Here is a 23,283-nt window from a genome sequence, read left to right on the forward strand (position 1 = left end):
GATACCAAAGAAAACCCAGGAAGCTCCAGTCAAGAAGGAAGAGTCCAAACCTGAGCCGATTCCGATCGTTAACAGTAGACCGCCGGACCCGAAACCTCCGGAACCGCAGAAGGAAGGCAGTCCCAAGGTCGATCATTCCAGTCTGTTCAAGGATACGAATCCGTTTAAGGAGCAAGCACGGCGGGAGGTAAAGAATCGAGTGGTAGATCGCCCACTGTTCAAGGGAGTTCGACGCTTCAACTCGACGGAGAATATATACACTTCGGCACCGATCATAGTGACGAAGACCTTTAACAATTTCATCAAAACCAATGAAGTGAAGACCAAATCGTTCGATTCGTTGATTGTGGAAAGCGGTAACGAGAAGAAACGGGAACAGAAGAAGATGCCTCGACCACAGGTGATCCAGATTGTAGATTCGAAGCAGACTGGCAAACAGGATGCCGGAATGATTCGTAAGGGCGCTCAGGATGGACAAAAGGTACAGAAGGAGTTTCTGCACAAGGTGGATTCGGTAAGGAGCTATTGGTCTAAGATGATGGATGAGGCAGATGCTAGGGAGGACCTAGATGCCGAAGATCACGTGGATTCGGGGAGTTTGCCAGAGTCAAAAAACGAGCAGGTGGTGCAGCCAGCAAAAGCCGATGAGAAATCCGGGAGTTCTAGTTCAGCGGAAGTACATAAACCAGTACAGCTGTCACAGCAACAGCAGCAGCTGCCAAAGAAGTCCGCATCGCGACAGAACTCCTCCCGGAACAAGTACTCCACCTACCAGATCGACGAAGGAGCTGAACTTCAGAGCTTTAGTCCAACGGTGGAGATCATTGAGCTCGACGGACAGAAGCAGGCTGCACTGGTGAAACCGAAGAACTCCCACAACCTGGACTTTGACCACGTGCGCTACAAGGTCATGAAATCGGAGATGTTTCAAAAAAACTTGCTGGTGAACCATCGAAAAGCGGCTCAATTCGATGGTTTGATGCAGTACCTACAAGATTACAGCTTTCAGGAGTTGCTCGCGCACAATAACGTTGTAATCATTGAGCCGGTCCGCACCAAGATCGAGAAGATCTCCGACAAACCACCGCAGGCCAGTACGACGACCTGCCGGATCACTACGGGGGCGCTGTCCAACGGCGGTTCCGGAGAGAATCCGAAGCGAGGGCCTGGTTTGAAGAAGCACTTCTTCTATCATCCGATCAGAGTGAACAAGGAACTTTTGGACGAGGAGTTGCCGAGTCCGGATACGGTGAGAAATGTACGGAAGCTGTTCGAGGGAACCCTGCGTCTCGGGACGTCAGCCAAGCAGGCCTACGAAGACGCTAAGACCAGTGGGGGTAAGTATTAGGTGAAGGTTCAAGGGACGGTAATAAGAAATTGAAATCTAGTTTCTCATTCAGCTATTCGTAAATGGGATTCGGCGAGTTTGTCCAGTGGAGTATCAAGTGGAGACTTGAGTTCGCCGTGCGAGTGCGGTGAGAACGAGATGGACGGAGACTCCGGCGATGAAAACTTGATCGGCGACGATGAACTGGAGTCGCACTATGTCAGTCAGGACGTGCTGGAGAAGATACGAGAATGCGGTTCAACGGTGACTTACTACGGTGGCAGGGTGGTGGATAAGAAGAGTGAGCACATGAATACGATGACCAAAGCCATCATGAAGGAGATTCGTGGTCTCGAACGGAAGACCTGTCAGGTTTGCCAACCGCACGGATGCCGGCAGATGATCGAGCAGCGTCGCGGCAGTCAGAACGCCAAACTGGACGGATTAGGTACTGTAGAGTCGTCGTGTGGAAGTCTGCTGGATTGGCAAGCTGGTAGTTGTTTGTGAATACGTACTTGCGTGACTGTTGTTAGGTATATGTAGGTATTGTCAACCAGGGAGTATGAGTATGTGTGTGTAGTATAGCCACAGCCACAGAACATAGCTCATAGCGTACCGAAGCACGATCGAAATTGAAGGTAAATCGAGTTCCCGCACAACTGTATCCGTAGGTTTAGTTTATGTAAATAACCAGCGGCTATGGGAACAAGCAAGATTGGACAAATGATCATCATCAATCTGCGCTTTCTATCCAAAGGTCATCGCAAATATACGTATAACCATACCATGCTTACCATTCCATGCTTTCGATGCACTCTTTCGATCAACAACTCCAACAAACTGTTCTAATCATCAACCTTTCCCGTTTCAGGCGTGAAATTCAAGCTGGTCAAATCAAACAGCTGCAGCAGTCGACTGGAGCTTGCAGGTACTGGCAAGACTCCACCGGACCTTATGAAGAACCATCGTAACCATTCCAGCAATAGTAATAGCAGTAGCGTCATTTCCGGACGACCCAAACTTCCGAAGCCAAGTTCCGCCTCGATCATAGATAGCAACAACAATACCCACAACGATCTTCCAACCCTGAGAGACCTCCCGACAGTTGAGGAACCCGAAGAATCAGTCCGCGATCTGGTTAGTCGGCTGGAAAGCAACAACACCTTGAACTCCCGCAACAAACCCCGTATCATCGAGTCCAAGTGTATCGAAAAGATGGAAGAAATCAAAGCGGAGCCGACAATCACGATCAATAGTCAAGCTATCGAGGTACCTCCAGCAAAGCCGAGTCAACAACCAGTTGACGAACCCTCCACAGTAACCGTAAACAACCACATCACTGTTCCCAATCAACTGATCATCCCTCCACTACTAAAAGATCAGAAAGCACCTTCCAAACCTCAGCCCAATCAATCCACAACCGATCGACCGAAGGTCTGCCGGAACAAGAACGTTGACCTGGCGTTCGCTGCAACGATCACCAAGGCCAGCAACAAGCCGGCTAAGGAAAAAGAGAACCTAGCGCGCAAATCTTCGCTGGTCACCAGCAGCTCCATCGACACGCTCGATTCCCTCGAAACCATTCCGCCATCCAGTGCGCCCAAGATGGTCACGTTCAAGGACAACGACGATGACGACGACGAGAACAACAACAGAGGCGGCGAAGTCGAAGAGCAGGAGAATCTCAAACCGAGCGTCATCGCCGAGCAGCGCAAGGTGGACGAGCTGACGTCCCCGAAGCTGGTCAACTGGAGTTCGCTGGGGAAGTTCGACGAGCGGCAGTACTTTGCCAACGACAAGAAGCTGATCGAGAAGCGCAAGTACGACGAGATGGAGTTCGAGGAGTTCGAGGTGCTGGATTCGACCGGGGGCACCGGAGGCAAGGGTGGCAATCAGAAGGAGAAGGAGCGGGAGAAGGAGAGGGAGCTGCAGCAGGAACAGTTGGATCAGGAGCATCAGAGCGAGTGTTTCGATAGTTTGAACAGTGGAAAGTAGCTAAGGGATTTCATGCGGGCCGCCACAGGGAGGTCGGGACGGGCCAGGGAGATGAAGGATTTGTGGTCGGTATTTATATCTGTTACGAATAATCAAGCTAGAAGCTAGAGTATTATATTGTGTACTTATTATCTGTAGATTGGAATACATATATGTAACTGTTAGTCGAGTGTGGATCGAAGTTTGTATTTTTGATGACATTGTCAAGAGGGATTTCCAGCGGAAGCGTTATCATCTTTAATTGTAATCTGAAATAGTTTTGTACTGCAAAGGTGTTTTTGGGATATAACTTCGAAATGTCTCTTGTTATATCGGAAGGATTTTGTAAACTCTGAACTTGATGATTCGGAAAAACTTTTGACTCGACTAAGAAATGTTCAGTATTTTTTAAATGATTGTCGATTTTCTGGATGATAATTTGGAAGATGCATTGATGTTTATGCCAGTACTGTGTTCTATCAGCGTTCTTACAACGTTACAACGTTCTTGGCAAAAAACTGTATCATCCAGGCTTTACGCTATCGGAATCGTAATCTCTACCGTCATTAAAGCCAGAAAAGACAAAACTCGCAAACGTCAATCATCTTACTCGTTTTGTGAATATCATCACTGATATGGATATGATTGTCATGAGTGACTTTTAGCGTCATGCAACACTGTTCTGAGAAATTGATTCTCTAGCCCCATCTGATATACTTACACTCAGAAGCAGAAATCCCCAGAAAAATATCTCTGAAGTAAACCCCAGCAGGTATTTATGTAGCAATCTCTGGAGGAAATATTGAAATATTGAACAAAATTCTGGAGTCCAGGGGATTTTCTAAAAGAATTCTTAAGGAAATCCCTAGGAGTTCCTAAGAACATCCCTGTAAGAATTCCCGAGAGGAATATCGCGGCGGAATTTCTGGAAAAATTCCTGTTGAATCACCATAGGAACCTTTAGAGAAAGCTCTGAAGGAACTCCTGTAGGCATTCTCTGAGAGGTTCCTGGACAAAAATTCATGAAGCAATTTCATGATATATATGGATATCCCTTGAGCATTTTCTGAAGAAATTCCTAGGGAACATCTTAAGAAAGTCCAGGAGATACCTCCGAAGCAATTGATGGGCAAAAGCCCATGAAGCAATTTCAAAAGTAATCCCTGGATGAATTTCTCAAGGAAACCCTGCAGAATTTTCAGAACAAAACCTCGAATGATTTTCTGTGGAAATTGCTAAATGAATTTCTTAAAAAGAATTTGAAGATTTCCTGAAGACATAATTAGGAATAATCCCTTGAGGAATTTTTGATGAATCCCTGGTAGAATCTCTAGAGAAACTCTTGAAGGATCCCCGGGGAAAATCCCTGGGATAAAATCAAAAGAATCCTTGCGAGAATCCGTGGACAAATTCCTGAAAATAACACTAAAGGAATACGTGGAGGAATACCTGGAGGAATTTATGCAAGACTTTCAGAAGAAATTCCCAAAAAAATACTTTTCGAGGAATAAATAGTGAAATTTTGAAGGAATTCTTGAAGGAAGCATAAGCAATTACTGAAAAAAAACTGGATAAATCTATCTGAAAAAAAAAAAATAACCTGGAGAAATTCCTGGAGTATCCCTGCAAGAGTCTTTGAAGGATTCGAAAAAAAAGAATCCTTGAGGAACATTCCAGGCCAAGAATTTTCAAGCAATAATTCCTGGAGTTTTTGCGAGTATCTGTGGAGAAATTCCTAAAGATAGTCCTGTAGAAATTTCTGCGAAAATTTCTGAATAAAAATCCTAAAAAAAACGTCTAAAAGATTCCTTGGAGTTAGCCCTGAAGATACTAGCCTTGAAGGAATAACTAGAAAAAATTCTTGAAGGAATTCTTTGAGAAATCATAGAAATTTCAGGGGAAACTTCCTCAAAAACCCCTGGAGAAATCTTTGAAGAAATCACTAAATTTCTTGAAGATTTTTTCTCAAGATTCCTGGAAAACCCCGGAGGAAATCTGTTGAGAAATTTAACCTGGTAGAATTTCTAAAACAAATCCCTGCAGGAATTTCAGGAGAACACAAACAGAATTACCTGAAGTAACCTCCGAAGAAATTCCTGCAAGCATATCTGAAGAAACTCCTACAGATATCTTTAGAGTAATTGCTACAAGAGTTGATTACAGTGGAAACCCGGGAAAAAATTCCAGAAGATTTTCTTAACCCTTCGGGATGCGCGCTGTTGTAAAATGTACAACACTACCAAAAAACCTCGCTCGTCGTATACAGCGCGAGCACAGTGCTTGATGGCGCGCGTCCTGGAAGGATAAGAATTATCTAGAGGAATCCATGGACAGAAGAAAGAAAAGCATCCCTGGAAGAATGTTTGAAGGATCTCTAAACAAAAAAAAATGAAAGAATCCCTCAATAACATGTCATGTCTAGAACTGCCAAACAATAATTTCTGAAATTTTCGTCAAAAATCCTACGAGAATCCGTGGAAAAATTCCTGAAGGTAGTGCCAGGGGAATACCAGGACGAATTTCTGCAAGAATTTGAAAATAAATTTCTAGAATATATTCTGAAAGATTCCCTGGTGTTAGTCCTCAAGCTGCCCTGAAGGAATAACTTGAAGAATTTCTTGTAAAATTTTGAAGGAATTTTTGTAGAAATCATAAAAAATTCAGGAGAAACTACTTGAACAATATCAGGAGAAAACATTGAAGAAATTTCTAAGTTTCTTAAGGATATTTTGAAAGATTCCCTGAAGAAATACATGAAAAAACTCCTGAAGAAATCTCGGAAGAATCTCTTGAAAAATTCACACAGAAAAAGAAGAAGTTCCTGCAAGAATCTTTGAAGGAACTTCTGAAGAAATCTCAAAACGATTTTTGAAGTTGCTTCTCCTAAAATTCTCATAATTCCACCAAGAATTTCTTCAAGGATATATTCAGGACTATGTTCAGTAAATCTTTCAGCATTTTCTCTAGGAATTCCTTTTTTCTTCCAGGGATACTTTCAGGAAGTTTATTTATTAAAAAGAATTCCTGGCGAAACCTATGGAGGAATTCCTAGAAGAATCTTTTGAAAAATTTCTAGAAGAGCCCCCGATGGTAAGAAAGAAAAAACCTTGGAGAAATTCCTGAAAGTATTTCTGAAAGAATTTTTGGAGGATCTCGAAAAAAAAAATGAAAGAATCTCTTAAGAACATTCCATGTCAAGAATCGCCAAGCAATAATTCCAGAAAGAAATTTTGTAAAAAATCCTGCGAGAATCAGTGGAGAAATTTCTAAAGGTATTACTAGAGGAATATGAGGAGGAAAGCCTGGAATGCTGCAATAATTTTAGAAGAAAACTTTAGAAAAAAAATTAAAAGATTACTTAAAGTTAGTCCTGAAGATACCTCTGAAGGAACAACTAGAAGAACTTTTTGTAAAATTTCGTCGATATTCTTGGAGAAATCATAGGAATTTCAGGTGAAATTACTTGAAAAATCCCTGGAGAAATCATTGAAGAAATTTCGGAAATGATTTATTGAAAGATTCCCTGGAAAAACTTCTAAAGCTCCTGCAAGAATCTCTGAAGGAACTACTGTAGAAATCTCTAGAAAAATTCCTGCAAGAGTTGATTTTTCAAGAAATTCCAAGAGGAATCTTTTGAGAAATTTCCAGAAGAATTCCTGGAGAGAAAAAAAAACCTGGAGGAACTTCCGAAAGTATCTCTGGATGAATTTTTGAAGGATCCCAAAAAGAATTTTGAAAGAATCCCTGAAGAACATTCCAAGCCAAGAATCAAAAAACTGCTACGAGAAACAATGGAGAAATTCCTGGAGGTTGTGGAAGAATTTGATAAAAAAATCCTAGAAAAAAGTTATGAAAGATTCTCTGTCAGTCCCGCAGATACCATTGAAGAAATAACTCTGAAGGAACTCCTGCATAAATCTTCAAAAAAATTCCTGCAAGAGATGATTTTTTAAGGATTCCTAGAAGAAACCTATGAAGGAATTCCTAGAGAAATCTTTTGAGAAATTTCTAGAACAATTGCTGGAGAGTAGAAAGAACAAAAACGAAAAACATTCCATTCCATAGTCAAGCAAAAAACTTCTGGAAGAATTTTTGAAAAAAAAAATCCTTGCCGAAATCTGTGGAGAAATTCCTGAAGGTAAACCTGGAAGAATACAAAAAATATGAGAAGGAATTCCCAGAAATAAAATCAGAAGGATTCCCTGAAGTTAATTCTGCAGGTATTTTTGCACATTTGGATTCCCTGTAAAATTTACAGTAAATATAGTCTGTTGAACATTTAGTTTTCATTGAAAAAGTATGTTCAAATTGAGAATTAGTAGCGTGACGTTACAACGTTGTAACGTCACGCTACTAATTCCCATTTTGAACATACTTTTCCAATGAAAACAAAATATTCAACAGCTCATACTTATCGCAAATTTTACAATCCGGAGAAGTTTCTGCAAGAGTTGATTTTTGAGAAATTCCTGGACAATTCCATGGAGGAATTCCTGGAAAAATGTTTTGGGAATTATCTAGAGCAATTCATGCAACGAAGAAAGAAAAAAAAATGAGGGAGGAACTTTTGAAAGTATTTCCGGAAGAATTTCTGGAGCTATTTCTTCAGGAATTCCTGGACAAATACCTGAAAGCAATTCTTGAAGGAATTTTCAAGAATCACTGAAAAAATATCTGAAGGAATAATATGATAAATATCTAAAGGAATCCAAAGTGGAATTTCCGAAGCAATCCTTTGAAAATGCCTGTAGGCTGAGGGAACTGAAGAAGAAGTAGAAGAGTTCGAAGAGGATTTTTTTTGAGAATTGTTCAGAGGAATATCTGAAGAAATCTGAATCTTTCTGGAACTTTATCCAAAGGGGTTTCAGCTGTTTCATGAGACTAAAAGGATCGTTCCAAGAGATTTCCAAGAGGAGTTCCAGTAGACTTCGTTTTAAGGAAGTTTGAAATCAGTTTTAGGGGCTTCAGGGGTTTCATGTTACTGAAAAAGAAGTCCTAAGAGAATTCAGTGCCTGGGGGTTCAATGAGGGAATTTGAAAAAGGGTTTGGGTTTCAGAAGTTTCAAGGGGTTTCACGATTTTTTAGAGGCGTTTCTGGAGCTCTTAGAAGGATTCACGGGCATCTCAAGAAGTCTCAGACCATTCCAATGAGTTTTCAAGGAGGCTCAGGTAGATTCAGGGTGTTTCAAGAATATATCTCGGGCATTCCAGTGGGTCCTCAGGGGCATTTCTAGGGGTTCTGGTGGTTTCAGCAGAGATGTAGGAGCGTTTCAAGATACTAGGGGGTCTTAGAGGGTTTCAGGGACATTCCAGGAGGTTCAAGAGGTGTTTCTAGAGGTTTCTGAGGCAGGGTTGGAAAATGTCATAGAAATGCTATAAGGTTTATTGCCATTATCACAGCTCCTAGTAAGAAATGATTATCGCATCATTATGTTTCCAAAACTTTGACGAAGCCACACCACGAATTTTCAAGAACACAAATATAAGGAACCAATTGTGGTGAAAAGTTGATCGATTGGTTACCCGATGGCGGTGATCAATCGATCAACGTTTCAGCGCAAACCTTCATTTGGTTCTTCAGATTTGTACTCTTGGACGGTTATGTTCCTGTGATGTTTATGTTCAAGGAGTTTCATGGGATTTTCAGAGGTGTTCCAGGGGCTTTCAAAAGCATATCAGGAGATGACAGGGTGTTTCAAAACACTTTTCAGAGGTGTTTCGGATGGTCTTATGGAGTTACAGAGCATTCAAAGGAGTTTCAGGGACGATTTAAGGGGTTTCAGGTGATTTCAGGGGCAAGAAGGTTCGGGAGGTCGCAGGGGGTTTCAGTACAGTTCCACAGAGTTTTGGGTGGCTTCAGAAGTGTATTCCACAAGGTTTCAGGGAGTTGCAGGAGTGTTTCTGTATGTCTCAAAGGGCTTTCCAAGCGTGTTCCAGGAGGTATCAGTGCATTTCAAGGGCGTTCCTGAACATTTTATGATTTTCCAGGTGTTTTTCTGGAGATCTCGGTGGTTTACAAGGGTTTAAGGCATTTCAGGGGGCTTCCCGGGGCATTAGGGGCATCCGGAAGACTTCAGGGGCTTTCGGAGAAATTCTGGATGTGCCGAGGAGAGTTTCACAGTATTTCAGGGACATTTCAGGAGTTGAGTCGAACATTGTCCCGAGGATGGGTAACATCGCACCCGAAGCCGGTCGACAACAAAGGTAAAATTACCTTACCTTACCCTTTAACGATTGTAAGAACGATAAGTGTTATGTCTTGTCTCGCGTGTCGCGTCTTGTGAATGTCGCATTTCAGGAGGTCTCCTGGACTTCCATGGGTGTCAGGGGGTTTCCAGAGTGTTTTAGGATATCCTTGGGAGTTTTAGGGTTTTATAATTTTTGTTTTATTCTCACGAAAAACTAAATTAACTTAGGCTTTACACTGTATTAGAAGATTTCCTAGAGCGTTTTAGAGATTTTCAGAGCGTTTTGGGGGTTGCAGGGCTCTCAGGGGCATTTCCAGGGGGTTTAGGGGCACTACAATGAGCTTCCGGATAATTAAGGGGAATTCCAGGGAGTCCCTGGAGATTTCAGAAGCCCTTAGAGAAGCTTTCGAGGAGTTTCAAGGCGTGAAACTCCCCTGGAAACCCCTTTAGACCTCTAGAAATGTACCTGAATTTCTAGAGGTCTAAAGGGGTTTCCAGGGGAGTTTCACGGTGTCCTAGAAGATTTTAGGAGATTTCCAGAGGTGTTTCAGAGGGTATTTGGGGTTTCTCACGAGATTTCAGGAGATATCTAGGGGTGTTTCAAGGGCTTCATGGGATTTCAAGGGGGCATAGGGGCGCTATAGTACTTAAGAGGCGTTTTAGGGAGCCCCAGGAGATTTCAAAGGCTTTAAGAGGATTTCTGAAGGTTTCGAAAGGAGTTTCAGGGCATTTCAGGAGGTCTCCGGGGGTCTGAAGTGGTTTCCAGGGGTATTTTACGGTGACCTAGGAAATTTTTGGGAGTATTGAGAGACGTTTCGGTGGTGTTTCAGAGGGTATCAGGGAATTTAGGGGCTCTCACGGGATTTTAGGAGGTTTCTAGGGGAGTTGCAGAGTTTCATGGGGCTCCTGAAGGCTAGAGCGTGGCGTCGTTGAAATTAGTCGAAGACGCGACTGCTCTAAGGTTAAAAAACTGCAATCTAGAACAAAATTTGATACACTCAAACCTCCATTTAGGTAGAATCCATTTACTTAAAATTATTAAGGGCCCTATATAAAGGTAACGTTACCTAAATGGAATTTGATTATGTTCAGAGCAGTTGGAGTTCTTAAAATTAGTGATAAAAGTGGTTTACGGGTTAAAAGCAGAATTTAGGGCACGTTTCCGTTTTCGTTCCGTTCTACTAGCGTAATCAGTGATCTATTGAAGATTTATGAATAAAATTCATGCTTGCACAGCCATATGCAATAATGTGCTGTCAAGTGATGAATTTATTTTCTGTTTGAGGATCTCCAAGAACTCCCTTGAGTGTAGATCATCGGATCTACCAACGTAGTTGGTTGTCTCTAAATGCTTTATGTCTGAGGTTCATACTCACGCAGCCTCAGATAGATCATCAAGTGTTGAGGTCAATGATTTTTTCAAGGTCTCCTTTGAGTCAAGATCATCGAATCCGCGAAAGCTACTAGTTGTATTGTAGTAGGATTATGAATAAGGTTCATACTCACACCACCTCTGGCAAGTTTTAAATTGCAAGTCTTAAATTCTATGATTAAATAGTAGCATCTGAGAACTCTCTGGAGTTTAGGCCATCTGATCTACAAGTGTAATATGTGATCTAACGGAGCATTATGAATGGAATTCATGTTTACTCAGGCTCATGTAGCTATGTGTTGTCCAGTTGTGAGTTCATTGCCAATTTGAGGATCTCAAAGGCTTCCTTGAGTATAGGTCATCGGATCTACATATGACTCAAGCTCATACTCACACAGCCTCAGATAGATCTGATCTATCAAATGATGAGTTCAATGATTATTTAAGGGTCTCCAAAAAATTCCTTGAGTAAAGGTCATCGAATCTGCGACAAAAATTATGAATGAAGATTATTTTAACACAGGCTCAGGTATCTATGTTCTATCAAGTGGTAAGTTCTATGATCCATACAACTATGAGGAGGATCTCCAAGAACACCATTGAGTATAGGTCGTCGGATCTACTAAGGTATTTTGTTGTCTCTAAAAGCTTTGAAGCGTCTCTGAATCCCTCTAAAACCATGCTGAAACCTCTAGAAACATCCTGAAACGCCTCTAAAACCCCCGCTAATTTGAAATCGATAAGAAAGTCTTAATTGGGCACGTTGTATTCGCAGCATTTCTGCAACACCTGGCGGATGGCGAACATCTGATCCGTTGTAGCGCGTTCACCCATGAATCCCGCCTGATATTGCCCCACGAACTCTCTAGCAATCGGTGATAGACGTCGGCATAAAATCTAGTGGGCAGCGCTCAGTAGTGTGATCGTGGGATAGTTGCCGCAATCCACCTTGTCGCCTTTTTGTAGATGGGACACACTTCTGCCTTTCATGATTCAGACCACAATAAATAATTTCGTCGTCGATAAAGTAAAATCTGCAAACATTCTCTGACGCAAAAATTGAAACAAACAATTGCGAAAAAGGAGAAAAGCATTTAACGACATGTACATTTCCATTGTATGCAATGTCCCTCTGTTTAATTCCTTCCAATCGGATTATAATTTTCCAGTAAACCGATTTCAGCTACCAGTTGTAACTATTTTTCACTGCCTCCTATCGGAATCTTTTCAACTGAGTAGTAATCGTAACTGGTGCAAGGTGCAAGGTACAGCCCACAACCCACATTCCCTTTGAATTCAATAAATGCATTCAATGAAGCACTTTGACCCATTTACCGCCATCGCAATGGACCCCCAGCCGGGATAATTAATGACCAGCATACAGAAAAATCTGCACCACCAACCAGATTTCATTGAGCACTTCCGAGCAATTACCACGATTCACAGTTTATCGAAATCCGCGTTACAGACAGACCCACGGTGAACCCAAAGTGCATCCCCGGCTGGAGTCCCACAGAGCCATTCTCATCACATTCAGCAACGATCTGCTGTTCTCATTTATCATCCTACCTTCATTGAAACTACTGCTACTACTGCTGCTGCTGCTGCTACTAGTACTAGGACTACTACTGCTGCTGCTGACATTCTGCGGGTGAGTCGAACTGCTGCTGCTACTGGAACAATATCCTCTCGTCGTCGTTGCTATTCGATGCTGCCAGGGATCCTGAAAGAGAGAACCGGGGGAAAAACAACAGACAACAAGGAATCAGATATTTATTTATTGGAAAACAGCCAGACTTTTTTTTTTGTTTTTTGAATTCGATGCCGGTAGTGGTAGCGAAATCGGAACCATTTGGCGGTGAAAAATTGATGATGTAAAAATCCCATTTAATTATGGGTCCCATGTGTGCCGTTGTCGCCGGCGCCGCGCGCGCCAGGGTCATGTTTTGTTTGCTGTTGTTGGGTCGTAGGTGAATTCTGATGGGAGTACCTATATGTGGGAGGCAGATATGAATCTGAGAACAGGAGAGTAAAAATATGGCGAAACTCAATCTGCGGTGACGCCAGATGGTGGTTTCTGTTACATCGTGTGATAAATATGATTGTATTTTTGTCAACATGAATAGCTTGAAGTGATATTTTTTTAAATTTTCAACAGGAACAGAACACCAGAAAAAAAAAACCTCTGGATGAGTTTCTAGATCAATGCCTGGATATATTTGTGGAGGAATCCTTAGAGGAATCCACCTGGGAAATTCCTTAAAGCAATTAATAGAAACCTCATCAGGAGTTGCTTGAGGAATTCCTGGAAGGAATTCTTAGAGGAATCCGTGGAAACCAACAGGATGATTTTCTGCAGGAATCCTAGGAGGTTCTGATCGAATCCCTGAAGATTTCCATTCATATAAGAATACCTGATGTAATCACAGAAAGGAAGAATAAAGAATTCCTAAAGTAATCACATTAGGAACTTATGGAGTAATCCTATAAGGAATTTCTACAGAAGTCCCTCACAGCAAGAATTGCTTGCGGGATCCCACCAAAATTTCTTGGAAAAATCTCGGCAATTCTTGGAGGAACCATAAGAAAGATTTCTGGTAAAATCTTTAAAGAAATTCCTACAGGAGTCCCTGTATAAATCTCTCAACAAATTCCTGAAGGATTTCTTGGAAGAATTCGTGAAAGAATCTCTGTAGCAATCCATAGAGAAAGCCCTTGAAAACTCTAAGAGGATCTCTAGATGCTTGTTATTTTTTCGGCGTTCAGTCACAGAAATGCGTTGCCATTTTTAATCAACTTTTCAAATTCGTGTTGATCAAACGGCGGAATATCGATTTCATTAGGATTGGGAAACACACTTGTCGCTATACTGATCGATTCGCAATACTTGGTACTTTGGAATCACTTCTGTTTTTGTTTGCCGGATTGGAGTTACTGTGTTGAACAAGATATTTACAAGTTGATTAATATTGAACCCTGACGGATCTAATTAATATCAACCACAGGATCTAAACGTAAGCAATGACTTAACATAGTCAACGCTCTTCTATGACTGAAAGTCCTAGATGAATTCCTTGAATTAATCCTGGTGAATTTATGTGATGGGATCTCTAGAAGAGTTCGTGTAAATTTCGTGATGTAATCCCAGCATAAATCCCTAGAGGAATTACTGGGCTTCTGGTGAGTCCAGGAGGAATTTCTGTTGCAACTTTTGCAGAATTGCTTGCACGCTAAGATCAGTTGGCCTATTTATTTGAAAATATGGGTAAATTTTACTATAATTTGAGTACATTTTACGCAAATGTGGGTAAATACATTACAATTCATAGTTTAAAAAGTGTACTGTTGAATTAATGGGTTAATTCACCATAATAGAGATACAATTAGTTATATTAACATTATACATTAAGATTATATGTTACGGTTTGGCTTTGCAGTCTTAAGGGAAATGGAAAACAGTTTCTGAGGCTTAGTTGGATAAAGCGCCGGACCAGTTGATAGGGAGTCGTAGGTTCAAATCGCACCCAAACAAGTGATAACTTTTATTCACAAATTTATCTCAAAATTTGTCAATTGAACGTATTTTGCCTTCGAATATTTCAAGTTATTAAATACGTCTATTTCAAACATACTGGCCGACTGGATAGCCAGAAAAGAACGATAAATTCAATGTAAATTCCTGGAGGATGTCCAAAATAAATCCCTGATCGATTTGATAAAGAAATCACTTGAAAGATTTCTGGAGGAATTCTTGAAATTTCTTGAGAAATTGATCAACGATCAACGAACGATCAAATCTGACTATACATGTCAATGGTTGCTCCTCCGTGATTGATCTGAGCTGGTATCAATTGCACTGAGATCCAAATGAATAAGGGCTGGGACACTCCACTTATTCTCAAAGTACAATTTTAGCAGCTAATACATTTTTGATCAATAACGGCGCCGGCCACGTCCTTATAGTCAGTTGGGAAGGGAAAGGAATGTTAGAGTGTGCTGGTTGTTGCTACTAAAGACCGAGATCACCTCTGCATCCCCACAACCAGCACGGACTGGGGTATATGTTAGATCAAGGGTTCCCAACCTTTTTGAGGTGGCGACCCCCTTTGAATTGTCAAAACATCTGTGGGTGGGGTTTTTCTACGATCAATGATACGTTTTTTTATTCGACACTCCCATTTCGTAAACAATGATGTCATGTACATTCAATTTGAGTCGTAGCTGAAAAATAGCGGCGCGTCCGAATTTTTTTTTCTTTTGAAGGCGTTTTATATTAATAATGTGTTCCTCAAATTGTGGCTTTTCTACCCCCAAAGGTAGACAAAATTGAAAATTTGTATGATTTGCACAAAACAGAATGAAAATTCAACATTTGTTTTGGTAACAACGCGGCCCCCCTGGACTGGCTTCACGGCCCCCCATGGGGCCGCGGACCACCGGTTGGGAACCCGTGTGTTAGTTGGAAAGAATGGGAGATCTGGGAGTCACCGTTGGGTCGGTGATGCGATCCATGGATAGGGGAAATTTATAGTGTTCGTAAGGTGATACATAGATTGTGTGGTGATTATTATGAAGGACAAGCGGCACAGTTCGCTTTGGTTACATAACTTGTAGGCGTTATATACACTGTGCTGTGGAAGTTGAAAGGAAGTGAAACGAATTTTTGCAATTCGTTTCTGGTTCTAGCGATGGCTATGAACATATGAATATACAAGAGTTGTATATGTAGAGAAGAGAGATAGAGAGAGAGAGATAGAGAGAGAAAGTGGATAGAAAGATACAAAGTAGGATGAAAGGGACGGGCCAGGGGGCGCAGTATCATAACGCCCGGGCCAGGGATTGAACCCATGACCTTCTGCATACGAATCAGAAGCGGTAGCCACTAGACCATAAAGCTCGTCTTAGAAATTTCTTGAGAAATTGTTTGAGAAAGGCCGACTGTAGTACCTATAGCAAGCCCAACAGGAGTTTTCGCCGAAATATCAACAAGGATTCTTTAAGCAATCTCAGTAAGAATTCCTGGAGAAATCCCAAGAGCAATTTTTAGAAAAATCCTTGAAAACATTTCATGTGGAATCCCAGAATGAAATATCTGGAGGAATATTTGGACGAATTCCTGGATGCATGGCAAGTTGAATGGCTTCTGCCACTCTGAGAAGGGAAAAGAGCCACTACTGGTCTAAATTTCCATTGATTAGTGATGTGATGCATACTTCCTTCTTTTAATTCAATACATTTATATGAATTTCGCTGAACCACGGAACTTGTTGGTATCTCATTTTTTAATAAAAAAGAAAGTAAACTGAAACAGTTGTTACTGCTTGATTTTAAAAATAGTTACATGGAACAACCTCACCAAATTGCATATATCATTGCGTCCATAAAAAAATAAAGGAAAACACATAACATAAGAGCTCAAAAACGTTTTCCACGGAATTTCTTTGCGAATAGTAAGAAGAGAAAACTTAGTTAGACGTTGATAAAAATTACGCTAAAAATGTTTTTTAAGAGAACTTAAATTTGTGAAGATACCGATCCATACCTGCGCAAAATATTAGTTTTTTTTTCTGCTCCATAAAACTTCTGGCCAATTTTATAATATTCATAATATGTAAAATATTTAGAAAGATATAAATTTAGAAGAAAAGGACTGGTCAGTGATTGAACCCAGTTCTCTATGATTTTCTTCAGGGATACTGTCCGAAAAACTTCTGGGATTCTTTCAGGATTTATCAAAATTTGTCTGAAGTTTTTGCAAAAAGCAGATTTTTGCAGGAGTCCATTGAATAACTTCAGAAATTCATGCAGAGATTTCTGTCACGGTTCAATCGAAGTTCGGAGATTCCTTCAGTAGTTCCTGCAGGAATTTATTTTGTTCAGATTTTTTTAAAGACATTTATATTTAAATTATTTTTTCAAGATATTTTTCTGGATTTTTTATAAAGGGACATTCATCCAGAAATTGCCTAAGAATAATAAATTATTTTGAAGTTTTCTCCATAATCCATCTCTAGAAATACTGCTAGAAAAACTTCTGGGGGTCGTTCAGGATTGATCAAAATTTGTGTGGAGTTTTTACAGAAAGAAGATTCTTGCAGGAATCCATTGAATGATTTAAGCAAGAACTTCTTCAAAACTCTTCTCCTGGTACATTTAATTAAGTGTTCTTGCCTATGGAATTACTCCACGGATTTTCCCGGAATTCTTTAGCAGCTTTTCAAAAAATAACAAAAAGATTCTTGCAGGAAATGTTTTACAAGTACAAGCTAGAACTCTTCTACAGCAGCTCAATCGGAATTCGCGAGATTCCTTCGATGATTCCTGCAGAAATTCCCCCAGATATTCTATCACAATATTTAGAGAATTTACCATGATTTTTTTTTTGGAAATTTATATAGAAAATCCTCTAGTAGTTTATCATGTATTCCTCCGTATATTCGTGCAGGAGTACCTAGGCTTTTCTCCAGAAATTTCTTTACAAAATTGTCAAGAGACTCTTGTAGGTTTTTTTTTATCTAAAAGTTTCCTAAGCCCTTCAGTTAACACCCCCCCCCCCTAACGAGAGTGCGAAAACATACACTTTTCGTTATAACTTTTTTGTTTTTCAACATTTTATTCTTCTAATTTAAGGATTTGCTAGGGATTGTTGGAATGGCCACATGGTTCCGGAGTTATTCCGGAATCAAAATGGGTCATTCGATTTGGCCATTTTGGAAAAAGTAAATTTTCGATATGAGAGCCGTTCAGTGCACTGGAATGATAGCAAAAATTGTCTAGAAGCCCATCCCGGTCACTACGTGCCTTGGAACCCGTTTTACGAATGTTCCGAGGAACCGGTTCCGGGGTCAATTTTTGAATATGATTCAATACCATCATGCGACACCTCAAACTTCGTGGTTTTTGAAGATGCATCATTCTGTGCTGTTTTGGCGTTGTCTGAAATACTGTTGGCCATTTTGGAACCGGTATTCGGATTTCCCGGGAATCGATTTCGGTGGTTCCGGGGTCCAATTTTCGAAAATAAACAAACACCATCATGCGACATATCAAACTTCATGATTTTGAAAATTATGGCATTTTATCATAATGATTGGCCACTTAGGATACATTTGGCCATTATGGAATCGGTATACAGATTTTCCGGAATCCAGTTCCGGGGCCAAGTTATGAAAATGGTTCAATACCGTCATGCGGCATCTCAAACATCGTGATTTTCAAAATACATCATTCTGGGATAATATTGCGTTATCTGAAACACTGTTGGCCATTTTAAAACCGATATTCGGATTTCCCGGGAATCGGTTCCGGTGGTTCCGGGGTCAATTTTTCGAAGATGGACAAACGCAATCATGCGACCACGAGCGGAACCATTGATTGCTATCCGTATATTTATGCTTTTCTAGGCCGGGGCCCGTGGCGCAGTGGCTACACGTTCGCTTCATAAGCGGATGGTCATGGGTTCGATCCCAGCCCCGGCACTTCGTCAGTTACTCTTCCCCCCCCCCCCCCCCCCCCCCCCGAGAGCGGCTGGCATTTGACCCTCTTCTGAGCTCTCATAGCTCAAACGGACCCGGATAATTGAATATCGGCGAACGGAAACCCAATCGGACTGGAAAAGAAACAACATCCACACATCATTTCATCATCGTGCTCATCATTCTACCAAGGACAGGGAAGAAAAGTGAAAGCAGCACAAAGGCAAACCAGTTCGATATAGTAGAATAAGAAAACAATAGAATACATTTAGGCGCTGTACAAAGTGTAAGTGCAGCCGCCAATTGGAATCGCTCACGTAGTGCCCTAGTGGACAAAAGAGCTGTAAAATAGGTTAAGTGGTTGAGAATCGGAAGCAGTTGTCGGAAGCAGTGAATATAAATACAAGTTCTAGGGAAATACAAATAACATTGCAGAAAATACGTCCCGCATGTGTTACAGAGAACCCTGAAACCTTATCCTCACCATGCCTTGCCTTGAAATTTTGTGACCCGCTAACCTCGAGCAGTCACAAGTACCCTGGCCTCCTCCCAGTTCTAACCTTGAGTACCTAAGAAAGCAAAAAAAAAATGTATGTAATAATATGTAAATAATTAGTCTCGGCTCCGTAAAATGATACACGCAATTGAGCCATAAATAAATGAAATCGAAAAAAAAATCGCAGAAAAAATTTGCTAAGGAATCGCAAACTTTCCGGGGAATTACCGTTGAAGTTTCTCAACAGATTTCCAAAGAAAAATTGATTGACATGTATGGCTCACCATGAACAGCGGCGGACAAAACAATAAGACCACCAGCCATTTTTCATACAAAATGGCCTAGTATGGCCATGTGATGCTCGGTTTCTAGTGAACCGATTTGGCTGAAACTGTAACAGTAGCCATGAAGTCACGTGAATTTTGCTTTTTAATTGATTACACTTTTATTGAAATGACCATAAATAACCATCATAAAAATCTGGTGTTATTGTTTTGTCACATAGTGTACCTGTAACTTTTGAAGTAGTGAATAAAACTTAACCAATTCGATACAAATTAAAATTCACGTAATTCAATGTCGCCTGCCAACATTTTAGCCACATCGGTTTACTAGAACCCGAGTGCCATATCGTCCAACTTATGAAATAGGACCAGTGGTCTTATTGTTTTGTCCGACACGGTATGTATCATGTTTTGAAGAAATATCAGCCATTCCATGAAAAAATAATGGAATCTAAAATTCATTTATTATACCATTATACAACTATACTTTTTTATATTTTTTAACAAAAGTTTAACTATTTTTTAATAACATATCAAGAAATGTTTGTCATTTTTTAGCTGCATTTTTTTTTCAAGTTTTGTGCTTATATACGTAGGGAATGACCATGCGTCTCCATTACTTCAAAAATGCCGTTTGTTTTATTTTTTTTTATACTACAGCCATGGGTTTCTGGGTGAACTCCAGTTAGTCAACAATAATACCAGCGAATTCACCTGCTGCAGAGTTATAATCCTCCAAGAATTTCTTCAGGCATTCATTCAGAAGTTTTTCCAAAATTCCTTCATAAATTCCTTCTGATTTTCCTACGGAAGTTTCTTCTCAAATTTCTCCTCAAATTTCTCTCAGTGGATAACTGACACTGAGGAAGATTACTAGTGGTAGTCGAAATAAGCGTATCTGTCAAAGGATAAGCAAAATAGGGCGGAATTAAAAGGTATAAAACTGATTACACTCATTCGAAGAGGGTATTCTGCTTAGAGGGTTCGAAAAGTTGGTACAAGTTCTCCTAGAGTTCTTTCTAAGATTCATTCAGGAGCTCCCTCTGGAATTCCGCCAGGAGTGCTTTAAGAGATTGATCTAAGAGTTCTTTCCAAGATTTCTCCAGAGGTTCCTTCGAGGGACCCCCAGGAGTTCCTGCTGAAATTACTCCAGCAGTTTCTTCTGGTGTTCGTCCAGGAATTAAATCTGGGAATCCACAAGAAGTTTCTTCTAGGATTCGTTCCTTTGTTTAAAGAATTCTTCTAGTAGTTCTTTCTCAATGAGTTTCTTAGAGTCTGGATTTCATCAGAAGTTCCTTTACGAATACATCCTGAAGTTCCTTTGGGATTCCGACAAAATTTTCCAAAATTGACCAGAAGTTGCTTTTGAGATTTATTCGATAGTTCCTTCAAAGATTCGTCTTTCTGAAAATTTCAATCGTGATTTCTTTCGGACTTCACTCCTTTCTTTTTGGATTTCTTCAAGAGTTTTCTGGGATTTTTGAAGAAATTTCTTCTGAGATTCCTCCTTTGAAAATTCCGAGATTTCTTTAGAAATCTTTTCCGGGATTCTTCCAGGATTTTTTCTTGGATTCCTCAAGCAATTCCTTCTGTAATTCCTCAAGGAGTTTCTTCAGGGTTTTCTTAAGAAGTTCATTCTGAGATGTCTCTAATAGTTGTCTGGGATTGAATTTCACGAATTATTTCATTCGGGATTTTCATTGGCTCTTATCGAAATTACTTCAGGAACTCCTTCTAGAATTCATTCAAAAAATTTTCCCATACTTTATTCTAGGATTCCTCCGAAGATTACATCACAAGTTCCTTGTGGAATCCTTTCAGGAATTTCTCCTGCATTTATTCCAGGTTTTCTCCAGAAGTTTTCGCCGGTATTGCTTAAGAAGTTCCTTCCAGGCATTCTTCAAAAAATTCCAAGAATTCGTCCAGAAAAAAAATCTTGGGGGATCCCTTCAAGAACGTATTCAAGAGTTCTTTTAGGAACTCCTTCCGGGATATCTTAGGGATCGCAAACCGGCGTGCCTCCTCCACTTCCCAAAATTGTTTTATGGAATATCTCCAGCAGTTTGTATAAATTCCTCCATATGTTCATTCTGGGTTTCCTCCAATCGTTTCTTCTGAGATGACATTTCTCCAGGAATTTCTTCTGGGAATCCCGGTTTAAGTACTTCTGAAAACATTTCAAAAGAAATCCCATTCCCTGAAGGAATCTGTAGGAATCTCAGTAGGAACTCCTGGAGGTATCACAAAAAAATCTCAGGAGCAACTTCTGGTCAATCTGGGAAAATCATGGAGGAATCCCAGAAAGAACTTAAGGAGGTATTCGTGAAGGAACTCCTGAGGGAGTCCCCGAAGGAGCTTCTGAAGGAGTCCTAGAAATACTCTAAGAAACTCTTTGAGGAGCCTCAGAAAGAGATCCTTGAAAGCTCACAGAAGAAACTTTTAAGGCATGATCTGAAGGAAATGCTGGAGGAATTCTCAAAAAACAGGAAATCGTAAGAAACCAAGCCAAGCCGTGAAAGCAACTGATAGAACTTTCTTAACAATTTAACAACATTGATTCTGAAGTGTTCTTCAACAGACCGTTATCTTCCAGATTGAATCTCGTCCATCACTTCTAGTTTTCAATCCCATCCACGTTATCCTGCAGCGCTATTCTATCATTTGTCAAAGTTCTATCATCTCAGCTTTGCACTAAGGCGAGCTGCATCAAGCTTGGTGCAAAAATTCCTTCGTCAGTTTCTCTCTCCCGTGCTACCGAAACGAGCGCAACTTTAGTAGTGCTTCCATAACGAGAACGATGAGTACCACTTGGAATTTTGAAGGAGCAATCTGTCTCGGGAGGTAGCCCGAGCCCGACCCACCCACCAACCGAACCCGATCTGCCGCAGCCGACCGACGACCGCGGAGTATGCAAAGTACGAAACATTCCAGACATGGCAATTTCAGGAGCATAAAAATATTCTTGTACACAGCTCAGTTATGAAACACTGCAATACTGGTAGGTAGTACTAGTTGCGGTCGTCGTCGTGCGGGACTACACCACCACCGCAATTCAGCTCAGCTCGAGTCTGTTATGACCCAGTAAAGAATTTCATTTGCATAAATCTGGGCACGAACTTTTCGACCAACTTGCCGCAGGATTTTCGTTGTTTTGGCAAAACGTAATAGGAACATGGGTGAATGTATTTTTACACTGATGATGGTAGCTTATTTGTGACGCCCAAACAGTGCATGGCAGATCTGCAAAACAAAACATTAAAATATTCCAGTAAAATGTGTACTACAATACCGGTAGCACAGACAAACAGACGTAACACTCTTCAAAACGGCTTGGCACATGCATTTAACGATCAATTCAAATTGCATTTGATTTGCGCGATCGTCCCACCAGAGGTGCTAGTGTTCGATCGCTTTGACGTTTGCCAGTGTACACGTTGCTGAATGATGCAAACGGAAATTACAGGCAATTTGTGTAGTAGTGTGCGTGTCAGAAACACGTCAAATCGAAATCCGTCATGGCCGACAGTGTCGCGCGCGGTTCTACCAACAGGTGGCAGTGTGCTCATGAAAATGACCCGGGCAAAAGTTTTTGATGAATTTCCTCTAGGAGTTACGTCTGTTTGTCTGTGCCGGTAGCCTTAAATTGTCACGGACAATATTATAATAATCACTAGCTTTATTAAAGAGATTTGAAGCCCACGTTTTCAACAAAACCAAACAAACCTTACAGTTGTCCCAAAAATCCTTTGCCTCATGGAACCGGTTCCACTTCCAGGGCGTAGTTCTGATAGTAGGAGGGTGTCCACATGGAAATGCGATTGCATTTTCCATTAGAAAAATTGTGCGAAAGTCGTCGCGTGATTGGTCTATCGATCGGGCACGGTCCATTAAATATGGACCCACTTCGGGAATGGAGCGACATACTTGATTGTGTGTAGTATGGAAGCGAATCGTAGCAGGGTACCTGGGTCATGGGGCGTACATTTTGCTCCATAATTACAACGGTCAAATTCGGTCAGATTTGGTAATGAGAGGTGGTGGCGTGAGATGGTGGCGTGTTCGAGGCACTTATCGAAGCTTACAAATGTTGTAAGGGTTGTTTTGGGGTGCTTGTGGCAATCGTTTCGATTGTTTCCCCTGTCAACTGAAATACGTGATTAGGTGACAT

At 40.9% G+C, this 23,283-nt stretch overlaps 1 protein-coding gene across 6 annotated transcripts in view; it reads right to left on the reverse strand.

Moving 5' to 3' along the window:
• Nucleotides 1-23,283, reverse strand: part of LOC109427318 (calcium uniporter protein, mitochondrial) — a 548,952-nt gene that overhangs the window by 393,314 nt on the left and 132,355 nt on the right. For all 6 annotated transcript variants that reach the window (XM_062853636.1, XM_062853635.1, XM_062853634.1 and 3 more), the window contains one exon: nt 12,430-12,583. In XM_062853636.1, the coding sequence (XP_062709620.1) occupies nt 12,430-12,583 (154 nt within the window). The remainder of the gene's footprint in view (nt 1-12,429; nt 12,584-23,283) is intronic.

This window comes from Aedes albopictus, chromosome 2, assembly GCF_035046485.1.
Source record: "Aedes albopictus strain Foshan chromosome 2, AalbF5, whole genome shotgun sequence".
In the NCBI taxonomy this organism is placed as follows: domain Eukaryota; kingdom Metazoa; phylum Arthropoda; class Insecta; order Diptera; family Culicidae; genus Aedes; species Aedes albopictus.